The 12,576-nt window shown below is 36.7% G+C and overlaps 1 protein-coding gene across 4 annotated transcripts in view; it reads left to right on the top strand.

Moving 5' to 3' along the window:
- LOC18425936 (tubulin gamma-1 chain) overlaps window positions 1–4,232 on the top strand; it is a 62,481-nt gene extending 58,249 nt beyond the window's left edge. For 2 of the 4 annotated variants that reach the window (XM_088869830.1, XM_011622039.3), the window contains 2 exons: window positions 3,291–3,362; window positions 3,978–4,232. In XM_088869830.1, coding sequence (XP_088725956.1) covers window positions 3,291–3,362 — 72 coding nt within the window. In that variant the 3' untranslated portion in view covers window positions 3,978–4,232. Of the gene's footprint in view, window positions 1–3,290; window positions 3,666–3,977 lie in introns of those variants that run through there. The other 2 variants (XM_088869829.1, XM_006830459.4) reach the window with 1 other exon arrangement.
- The last annotated feature ends 8,344 nt before the right edge of the window (window positions 4,233–12,576 follow it).

Below are 12,576 nucleotides of genomic sequence, written 5' to 3'. Positions count from 1 at the left end.
GATAAAAGCATTGCATTGTTAGTCTCATTTAGGATATCAGTTCATCCCCACGTAGAGAGGTTGAAGACTCTGGGAAAATGGTATTCCAGATATAATCTACAACTCTACACAGGTTCTCTATAGGAAAACTTGGTTTTTTCTTGAATGTCTTATGTTGCCTGTATCTTGATGGTTTCTTCTTTTGAAACTAAGGAATTGGTGAGTCGGCTAAATTGGATTTTGATCTAGGAGATTTTGAGCAGAGTCTTTGGACCAAAGTTTGATTAAGATATTTGCTGAGACATGGGTTATAGTTATTTAATTTATTCGACTTGAGCTTTTGAAGTTCAGTTGGAGAAACTTCAAATATTGAAGCATCGATTGATGGTTTCGTTGAATATCAAGAGGCTTTGGTAGTCAGAATGCAAAATATGGTGACCAGATCTTCCCCATACACAGAGAGGCTGTGAAAGAAAAATGAAAGGATAGAGAAGCATTCTTCTTTGTCAGTTAAGTGAAGATGAGATTAAAGATTAAGAAAAGGTTCATTTTAGGTGATTGTTGTAGAAAGCAGGAGGTGAAGTAAGGTTTGAACGAACAATAATATACTCGACATAGGCCATTGGGCATTTATATAAGGTCAATAGCTCATTTTATTAAGTCCCAGATGTTCCCATACCAAATAGAGAGTGTGTTAAACAATTGAAAGGTTGCTTGACTAGGAATTAATTGGGTGACTTCCTTAAGAACTTGGGAAGTCGAGTGGGTTACGTAGTGGACTTACCTGACTCTTTCGAGAAGATGGATGATTATTTTGATCTAGTAACCACTTGATCTGCTATAGCTTCCGACTAACACCATCCATTCCATGGATGATGGAGTTGAAGGAAGAGTGGGACCCACACCCACACTCTTTTCAGCACCATTTATTTGTTTGTTTGACAGTATTAGGCTGTGATGTGCATAGTTGAGCTAGAACCTGATTCTATACGATCATTTTCGCTTTTTCAAAAATTGGTAAAAGGGGTCCTTTTTATTTTTTTTTTAATTTTTTTATTTAAATTAAGAAGTGGATTCAGGGTAACCTGGACTGGAGGTTGAGTGGTCCCAGCTTTTTTTAAATGCTTATCGGTGTGAATTTGCCACTCTAACACTCATTTCCTCTTAGAAATAACGCTTCCAACAAGTAGTTGCCACCTAATATTTTGACATTTTAGTCAAATGGGATCTGCTTTTGGAAGCAAGATAATGTCACAACTTAGCACCCAAAACCTTAAATGATGCTATGTTAAGTATGACATATACCCACTCAACACTGAACACACCTGGAATTTGTGGCAGAATTTGTGATGCTCTTGTTTAGGGTAAAATTGTATCTCTTTTTATAGGAGAGATCTAGTTGGAAACATCGAGAGCAAGTTAACATGATCTGCTCTTCACAAGAGAGGTTCCAAAACTATAAGAAAAGTGCCTAAGAGGCTTGTACCTTTGATGCCATGCAGTGCTTAAAAACCTGGCTCAGTTAGTCGTATTGGGCACCTGCCGGGTTGGAGTTGGATGAGCGGACTCGCTGAGTCAGATTATAGAACAAGGACAACTTAAAAAAATAAAATAAATAGAGAGAAAAAATAACCAAAAATATAGAAAAAATATCATAAATGATAAAATAGCCTAATATGCCCTTGTTAGAGGACAATAGCAGATCAAGATCCGTGCAGCCAACCCCAAATAGTTGGGAAAAAGCTTTGATGATGATGATAATAATAATAAAATAGTCTAATATTTGATCACATCTAAAAGGAGCTGTAAATGAAATGAAACCAAATAATGAAAGAAAGATCGATCTCAAATATTTTTGGGTTTGATTCGAAAATGTTGTTAGGGCTTTGCATATCGACATGCTAGAAACATGTTGGGACAAATTTTAATGAATTGGGGGTAAAGTTGAGTAAGAAATCGAAGTTTTCCGATTTCGGGTTAAGACAATCCTGAAATTTCGACTCTAGATCCCTTCCAACGAGGGCTTTGATCCAATAAATCACGGAATGAGTATTTGAAACCAATTAGAATTCGAGTTGTTTTGTGATGATTTGGTATTGAAATTCTAAGAAGGGCGGATCAAGTTTTTATGGCTGAGAATTCACGAGATTTACATGAAATAACCTCGTAAGAATCAAAATTTGATGAGCCTAAATTTATTTTTGAAAAAAAATCGATCAATTTGTGTTTGAGGCGATTAATTTGGGAGGTTCAAATAGATTTGGATCAAATGTTTCATAGATAACAAGACAAAAACATGTCTGTAGAACCTTTTTTTTCAATCTATTTTTTCTGCTTTTTTACTTCAAATGGGGGTGCAGGCCGGCTTGCCCAATTCCAGGCGGGAATCAGGCCAATACCCTTCGGCTCAGGTGACTCTGGTGAACCACTGGTTTTTAAAATAGTATTCGATGCGAGGACTGAGAGAACCAATAAGAGAAACACTAGATATTCAAGGAGACGCCAATAAAAAGATGGAGAATTTTGGACGATGAATTAATGGTGAGATGTTATAAACCGCTGATATGTAGATATAGTGTGAGGTAAGTACCACAACTGATAATAAAGAGCAGCTAAAAAAAAAAAAAGCTTTTGCAAAAAAATTATTTCGGTGTGCTTGAGACATTTTTATTAAAAATGCCATGTGCTATTGCCTAGTGAGTCCTGATCTGCCTTTTATCTACTTAATCCAAAGTCATTCTTGTTCTCCAGTGTGTATTTATCCTCACAGTAGGCACTGACTGCCTTAAAATTTCTATTTGTAAATACATATCTAGATCCTGCAAAACCTCTTGTCGTGGATGCACATTTTTGCACACTGAAAAATCAAATGCAAGTTAGTGTTAAGGGCATCAATTGTGAGGCGTTTGTGGCAATGCTAGGAGGAGAGTGAAGGAAGAGAACGTTTTGGCTTTTATTTATTAAACAATTGTGATATTTGAATAACAATTGGTATTTCTTTTGGTAGGTTCTTCGCATCTATATTGTAGTGATCATGCCATGCATACTCAATTCATTCACTCATATTTATGAATATACTGCATGGAATATATAATATATTACATACATACATACATTTACATGTATGTTGATAGTCATGCATGCCCTTGCATATACATATACTTGCGCCCATACAAATCTATGTATAAATGTTTCTGTAGGCCTACCTGGTTAGTCGTAGTGTCTGCATGTGCATGTGTTCTGCATGTACATGTGTTCTTCTGGATGCCTACTAACAAAATAACATCCTCTCTGTGCTGCGCAATATGCAGGACCCTGACCAAACTTTAACTGGTGAAGGTAACACATCTGGAGCAACAGATCCAAAGACATTAGTTGTATAAGTATGATTATGACTCCTTGCCCTTCGTTTTCCTCAATCCTCAACGTTTAGACATCTTATCTGCAAAGACTCAAATACATATCTTAGATTGTGGTGTGTAAATATGGATCTTGTTTGCCTCTGATGCACATCGATTTTGGGTTTGTTCATTGGTTTTTGTGGAATAGGTTTGGTAAACATGTATCAGTGATCTGATCTGCACTATAATTTGCAGCAAATTTGAATGTAATATAGAAAAAACACGAACACACTGAGCAATACGCCAGATTTTTTAATATTCAATGGACCAGAATTTATTAGAGTATTTCCTAGTTTAACGACTCTAATTTTGCCACGACATTCCAAATTCTTTCGAGAATGTGTAAATATCAGGTAATTATGAGCGAGGTAATATTATTTGCTTATATTCGAGTTGTTAGAGAGACAGTTTGCTAAATTCTGCAGTACAACAATTGAACAATTTGTAAGACTATTATTATTTTTTATTATCAATATAGGTTTTCTTTTGGGGGTGTTGAAGTGGGTAAGATCAGCTTGAGGTTCTGACAATGGCCTGATCCTCCTATAACTGAAATTTTATTTCTTCCTCCTATAACTGAAATTTTATTTCTTGTAGATGGAGAACGTGCCGAGTGATCTCCATATTCCTTGTATCAACCACCATTATGGTCGACGCGGGGGGGATGATGCACATGAGACACAATGGTGGACAATATGTCCCCTGTCCTGCTCGTAGGATGTTTATAACTTTTTAAATATTTATCACTAGTTTTTTATTCTGGTAAATATTCACTTGAAGAACTCATGAAACAATAAAAACTGGTTATATATAATGAACAGTAAAAAAATCAAATATGTGCTTGGATGAAAATACACAAATTAGTCTATATTTGAAAGAAATTTGTGATCCACAGTTTGAAAATTGGCAATTTGTCAAAAAAGTAAAAAACATTATGAAGATATCACAATTTGTCAAAAACGTAAAAAACATTAATACATTATGAAGATATCAAAAGTAAAGACCAAAAGAAAAAAAATCTGGTTCTTACATGTGAATAGCAAATCGAATAAAAATAATCTAGTATAGGAAAATCGTAAAAATCATATCCTAAAATGAAAAGCTTGGTTAAAATATTGGTAGGTGAAAAAGCTACATATATATTTTTTTAAAAAAATTGAATTCAATTAAATAAAAAAAATAAAAAATTTAATAAATAAATTTTCTGAAGCACGAAAGCTCATTACCAAAATTATAAAATTTTAACTTCTTAAAAAGGAAAAGAAATTATTTAAATATCCGAAAGGGAAATTTTTTGGTAAAAGACATTGTAATCTTTTTGATAAACTTTAAATTGATAAATATTGGGAAACGTGCTTGGGTCAAGGAGATAGAGGCTGATCGATAAATATCATAATTTAAAAATATAAAATTAACTATAATAGTATTATAATTTTGTAATATCTTCTGACTTTGTAGTAAAGGCAACAATGGGTATTCGAGACATTCGAAAATTTTGTACGAAATATTTTGAAGAACTTTTGTTGGCAACACAATGCCCATTTAAGTTTATAAAATCTGAAAAATAGTTTTCTAAAAAAAGATTATGGAATGGAAATAAAACTAATGGACAACATATATTTTTGATGTTAATAGAAAATTTTAAGAAAGGCAAAAGGAATATCAATCTAACTGCCAAATATGCAAATTAACTTACTGCTGATGTGCAAAGAAAATAATCACTTACCTTAATAAATAAGGAGTACGGATCATCTCAATATAATATAACAATTCAATGCATAAAAAAACAGTTTTTTTCATATAACGAAACTTAAGGCAATTTGGACCTCATTCTCCAGATCATACTTAAATTAGAAGAAGTTAAATTTTGCAAAAAGTTTCACATATTACAAAATCAGCAAATAAATATAGATGGAATTCATGGGACACAAGTCCATCTATTCTCGTAAAGTAAGATCCACGTAATTTAATGGAAGCAAATGTACTTAGGGAAAACAGCACATACTTGCACCATCAACCCAAAAAACAGAAATTGTTCTCAAATAACCCCTTGGGTTCACAGAAAGTCCGTGGATCCCTCCATGCTGTAGAAGAAAGATGTATAATCCCCTCATCTTTTTACTTGCATAAACCCCTAAACCCTAAAAAAATATCATTCAAAATTTTCTCATACATTCCACTATATCATTCAGATTTTTTTCAAGGCTTAAACTTTCTAAAACAACACAAACTTATCTCTCAAGCTTTTAGAGCTTGATCTTTACAAAATAGAAAGTCTTCATAGGTGGGGGACGTGCCACCCATTGGGGTACATAATGGGCACCACCCAATTTGCTATAGTGGGCCCAAAAGACCTATTGGGTCTCCTATACAATTATATTATTTTTTTATATTTTTAAAAATACATAAAATTATTATTTGAATATTTAAATCATTATAAAATCAATATCTCTATTTTTATAAATCTAAATTTGATAAATAAAATATCCAGAGATTTTAAAAATATTCAAATAACAATTCTAATATTATATATTATTAAAATAAACAAAATTAAATACTTTGATGTAAAAAAGATCCATATGGTCTAGTAATAAATATCCATTGGGGCACTCCATGTCCAACAGCAAACTATGAACTACACATGCTTTCTCATACCGACCTTGCGTTGCCCATGACCTATAGTCCTTGCAGGAGATGATTAGTGGGTCATTAAAGTCTAGCCAATGGAAAAATGATCACATTTCCAATATATGGGTTTTAGGTCCCCCCTGGAGACGAAACGAAGGTCATTCTGACTTGATACAATCCATAGCTCGAAGGTGCATAGAGAGTATCTCTCGCATATACACATGCTTCACCATGAAATGTGGTATGCTTTCTCGAAAATGGCTATTGATGTACATGGCGTGTGATGGTAAAAATGATGAGGCTTTAGCTCTGTCTCTCAAGGCTTCCATCACACAAAAGGGTCACACAGTCCTTCGACTCACTCTTCCGGGCATACTCTAACCTCATCAAGGGATAACCCCATATAACCCTCATCAGTTTGATTCTTTATACCCAGGTAATATGGGTTTTCCTCGACCAACCTAGCACGTTAAGCATAATCTAGTATCAACCAATAACGTTTGCGTAATATGGTCTACAGGGGATCACACTTCCACTGAGTTCTTGTTCTACTATATATTTTCATTTTACAAGCACTCATAAGACTTTTAATGGTCACACAAACCCAACAGAAACAACTAAGAATCTAAAAAGGCCCATTTCTCTGCTAAATCATCCGCAATGGGGTTTGCCTCTCTATAGATATGGTTGAAACTTAAAATGTTTCCAACTGCTAACTCCATAATTTGCAACAATAACAATCTACACTGCCACGGATGTCTAGCTAAACTATAACACCAATTAATAACATGGATAGAATCTCCTTCTATAAGAAAAGAATCTTCCAAACCTTTCTCCTTCCCAATAAGCACACCTTGTAACATCGCAGCTATTTCTGCATAATTGGTGGTTGCCACTCCACTAGGGGCAGCATAGTAGAAAATCACATTACGGCCATTGTCCCTACATACACCACCCACCCCTACCCTCCCTGGATCCCCAAAAGGGGATATGTCAAAATTAAGTTTTAGACATCCACTCGGTGATGGAACACAAATACATCTGGGTCTTACCTTGATGAACCTTAAAGATATCATATGGGCAATATTATTTTCCACATCAACTCGGGAAACACCCCACCATTCCTTGGTCACTATGAACCAACTCTAAATAGGGAACAAAATATTATTCTTCAATACTAACACGTCCACTGCCACTCAATTAAAAGCCTTTCTATTCCTTTCTAATCAAAGCTCCCATGTAATTGATCCTCATGAGATATCCCATAAGATTTCACCAATCTTAAGAATTTCATAAATCTTCATCTGGTATACAATGTTGAATACCAAGAAAGGAAGGACCATAGAGACCCCTACTTTCTGCATTGCCCAACACCATAAACTATAAGCATAAGAGCCATGTAAGAAAAAATGGCCGCCAGTTTCCTCATCAATTTTACAAAAGAGACAAAGATTCACAATGATTTTACCTCTCTTTTGAGGGTTATCAATTGTTAAAATTTTTCTTTGAGCCATAACCCATATAAAGGCTTGCACCTTATGAAGAATTTTCCACTTCCATATTTCTTCAAGAATAGGCTGATTCCAATGGATACAATCATGAAATAAGATATGATAAGCGAGCTTGACCAAAAAAATACCATCAATCTCCAACTCCCAAATAGCCACATCATTTGCTTGATTTTAAATATGGATCTCCCCCAAAGATTTTAGCACTTCCAAATATTGCTCAACTGCAATTTGAGGTAATCTATTGTAAATACAACTAATATTCTACACTACTTACTGTCCATTTAGATATCCAATTTCATTAACCTTCACCCTAGGTTGAGCACTTCTTAGAAAGAGATCAAGATAGAGCAACTTAAATGGAATCTCAAACGCCCATTTAGAATGCCAAAAAAGGGCTACATCCCCTTCGCCTACTGACCACCTCGAATTTCTAATTACAAAAAATCTCAAAGAGGCAATTGCTTTCCAAACATAGGATTGACCACCACCTCTCCCTCAAACTATGGTAATGTATAAAGGATCAACACCATATTTAAATTTCAGAACTCTTATCCAAAGCTGACTGTCATTTTGTATTGAACGTCACCAACATTTTTCCATGGAGGAATGGTTCACAACTTTCAACTTGCGAATACCTAGATCACTATTGCATTTTGGGGTACAAATTCCGTCCCAACTTACTAAATGATACTTTTTGACCTCATTATCAGATCCCATAAAAAATTCATAAAAAATTCCTCATAGGCTTCTCCAGCTTTTTAATGACATCAGAAAACATAAGGAGTAGGGAAATTTGGTAAATACGAATGTTAGATAAAGAAAATTTTATTAAGGTAATTCTCCCCCCTAAAGACAAATGTTTGGCTTTCCATACATCTAGCTTCGAATTAGCACGCTTCACCACAAGATCCCCTACCTCCTTAGGTAATCTTGAATATAATAAAGGAATCCCCAAATACTTGATTGGAAAGGATTCCACTATACAATTCATTATCTCAGCCAATTTTTTAACCAAAACCTCATGGCAGCGAACCGCAATAACTAAAGTTTTGGTGAAATTAACCTTTATCCCCAAAGCAAGCTCACAACATCTAAGAAATCTTCTAATATTCAAAACTTGGTCAATATCTGCCCCATAGAATAACAATGTATCATTAGTATACTGAAGATGGGAAATACTAAGACCGGGATAGCTTACTTAAAAGTCAGATAACCTTTGACTTTCTACCATATTATTGATCATTAGACCGAAAACCTCCCCACCAGAATGAAGAGGAATGGTGTAGAATCCTCATTTTGAAAATGAAAAATTTCATCATTTTCCTAACCTTAGGACCATACTATTCTAGAAAATCCTTGAACCATAAAACACCATAGTCCATGGTCCCCATCCTGTGATCCACTATCCTAACGTGCTCACTCATTTACTAAATAATCAAGAAAAATAGTAAACATCGCATTTTATCCTAAAAATTGAAAGATGATCATAAAAAATGCGTGAATAACTGCAAAAGTAGAAATTTCGTATTTTGGTGAGATTTGGAATGGGAGGCATGAGGTGTGCCGCCTAATCTGTTGGGTGACACAAGGTGTGCCGCCCATTCCAGTTGACTCGAATCAGCCCATTTTGTGCTGCCAACCTAATTTCAATCAAAATTCATCAAATCTAGTCCATTTTGTACTGAGCGACACAATCTGATTCTTATCAGGTGGCACAGGCTGTCGCCCAACGTTCTGACCACTAAAACATGTTTTGGAGTTGGTAGATTAGCAAATTAATGGTAATTATGTATTTTTTGGGTCTATAAAAATGAATTTTCACGACCTTTTGGAGGTTGGTGAGTAAAACCCTAAATGCTATGTGAAACCCTAAACCTAGAACTCTAGATCATCAACCCACATTTTACGTGATCCATCTTCAAACATTGAACCCCTTAGCTCAGATCCATAACCCTTATCCAACCAAGCCAAGGCTTGGTCAATTGTGAAGAGAAAAATGGGGGCGCATGGTGTCAACTTAGTCATGGTCTTGATACAAGTGAGGCTTCAAAGCCTCTGATGTCATGGGCCAACCGGTCTGGTCAGGTACGTTTATTTGCACATTTTTATTTCATTTTAGTCATTTTTGTTAGATCTAGAATAGTTTCATTGCATTTATTTCAATATTTTGTGAAAGGATTGATGCCGCTCTAACGATGATCTAAGGAGGGGATCTATTCACTTTTGAATAGATCAACCCTCGAATCATTTCAATTGATCCCACTTGTCTATAAGTTCTTAATAACAAGATTGTAGTGTCAGATCCGAGGGATCTTCATTTGAAGATCTCTCTGATTTTGTACTGTAAACTGTTTAGGACCCACCTTGGGGATATGCCTTTGTTTCCCCTGTTTTCTTCTATTTTTTGTTAAAAAATGAACAAAAAGTAGTTGTTTTGGGTCTGGGATCTCTGTTTTCGAGATTGTGTCACCCTGTCTGCCTTGGGTGACACACCTTGTGTCACGTTGACTGCTTGGGCGACATGCCTTGTGTCTCACTGTCAGCTTGTGCTGCCCAATCTGGAGGTCTCGAAAAATCTGCCGGTAACCACAATCTTGTGTCATAGTTTCTTGCTTTTCATCTCACAATTTTTGGAAAGAAAATAAAATTTTAAAAATATAAAAAAATCTTTTAAGAAATCATGATCAGTTTTATTCTGCACATGATTTATTTATTTATTTTATCTTCATCCATGATTTTCTCATTTTTCTCATGTTCAAACTAACTTTGCATAGAAATTGGAAATAATAATAATAATACAGACTTGTGAAGCCCGAAAAACCAACAAATATTTTTGAAAATCACCAAAATCCGATGTTAAAGTCATGAGGGGCAGCTAGCCTTGAGAGCCGGGCGGTTGGGATTCACGTAACTTTAACTATGAATGCCCCCCATAATCTTCAGCCTCAAAGAAACTCCACACACATAGTAGGACTTGATTGATCCCTTTAATAGGTGATCAAGACTTACGTGGGGGCCCACTCATCCTGGCAACTTTCAAGTTTTCAATGGTTAGGAACCCATTAAAACTCAACATACCTATAGTACAAGGCAAAATCTTCAAACATTGTTGTGCTCACATCTAGTTTGTTAATCTAAGTCTTGGTTTGGGTCCACACCCGGTCTAAAATCGTGTCCTTTTGGGTCCAAACCTAGGCTTGTTCTCAGCCCAACCCAGGTTCGAATCAAGTTTGCACCTAGGTCCGAGCCAAGACTTGTGCCTAATCTGATCTGAATCCCAATCCAAGTCCTAGCCTAGGTCTAGATATAGAGTTATCCCTAGATCTTGACTAGGATCACCTTAGTTTAGGGTTCAAACCTGAGCTCATTGAGTCTAAACCCAACTTTTTCTAAGTCTAGGTCAGGACCCACGCGTAGTTGAACCCAAGTCTCGATTCAAGTCCACACTTGGGTTTGAACTCAATTCAGTCCATAAGTCCAAGGGAGGCTCACCTATGATTTAGGCGTCAGTTTAACCTGTGTCTAGTCTAGGTCTAGACAAAATTGAGTCTAAGCCCAGCTAGGTTCAATTAGGCTAGGTTTGATTCAGATAAAGTCAAATCCTAGTCTAGGTCCATATCCATGCTAGGTCCAACCTCTCTATTTCAACACAAGTCTAGGAGTCATTGCCAAGGATCAAACCAGAGTAAGGTCAAACCCTTCGGCTCCTACTCAGTCTAGATCTAGGGGACTTAATCCATCTGAGAGTCACCGTCATAGTGCTCCCTCCCAAATCTATAGTACTCTTGTCAGTGAGTCGAGTCTCAACCCACATTGAATCATTCCTAGTGGTCTAAGCCGCCCAATTGATAACCCTCACGGCCATAATTTAGAATCCACGAGCCAGCAGGTTAGTAAGGTCTGTAACACCTTGAACAGTCAAGAGCTTAAGTTAGAGGCAATCTTCCAAGATATGAGGGTTAGTCTTAAATCCAATCGACATACCAAACGTAAGGCCCTGACCAAGATCTCTGAGTCAGCCAATCGTAGCCGGGTTAGCCCTTATGTTCAGTAAGCACCCCATCATTCTAGTCGCAGCAATCAGCCAGTTAGATGGCAAGTGGGTTTACACACACATAGAATTCATGAAATTCTACCCATGCAACCTGACACCAGTGAAGGGTAGGATCTAGACCTAACTCGATATCAAGACAATCTTAAGGTGTAGGCATTCTTGCAAGACCTGCTGAACCGATGGTACACCATCCAACGTAGTCAATCCAGGTAGGTTAGGTCAAAAGTTCAAGCTATAGGCCACCTGCAACCTATCGGCTCAAACCAAAATAACACTAGGGGTGCGCCTGCCAATCCAGCCAACTATGGGTAGGGGGCCTAACTCTAGTCATCACTCAAGTCTAGGACTACCTCGAGGGGAGACTCCATCTAGCAATAGTTATGACCTTCCTTCACTCTTTCAATCTAGTGCTGGGGCTAGAGACAATCCTAACCCAAGGGGTAGATTATCCAGTCAAGATCAGGGGCAGGTGGACCTTACTGCCCAAAGTCAGAGGTCTAGTAATCATAGAAGCTCAAGTCATCCATCCCACTCAAGTGGGGACCCTATCCTACAGGCCCTCTTGCGTGGTCATGTAGTGCAAACTCAAAGTACTGGGTCAGCTCAAGTCCAATTTAACTTAGGTGAGTTTATAGGCCGACAGCCGACACACCCATTTCAGCACACTCCCCAGACTCAACCCTTGGAGGAAATTTTTACATGAGCCCTTCAACTAGTTTATTCAAGAGTGCAAACTCAGGTCCAATAGACCATACAACTGAGCCAGGTCACCATTATACCAATAGCTCAATTCACCAACAGTAGGAAAGCGTGAAACGCCTTCAAGGCTCTTTAGAGAGGATGAGAATAAGTGATTTCTCATCTCCTAAAGCTTATGTACAATAGACTTTAGGAAATATAAGGGATCTACTAGTAGGGTTGGTGATGCCACGATGCAAAAACAAATCTTTTGAGAAAGAAGACCTTGAGACACACATTGAAGGCTATATGTTAATGGCCCCTA

Source organism: Amborella trichopoda, chromosome 6 (genome assembly GCF_054954075.1).
Source record: "Amborella trichopoda isolate Santa Cruz 75 chromosome 6, AtrichopodaSantaCruz75HAP2 v2.0, whole genome shotgun sequence".
NCBI lineage: Eukaryota > Viridiplantae > Streptophyta > Magnoliopsida > Amborellales > Amborellaceae > Amborella > Amborella trichopoda.
Note: the sequence above shows the minus strand (reverse complement) of the source record. Positions and strands in the feature narration are given on the sequence as shown.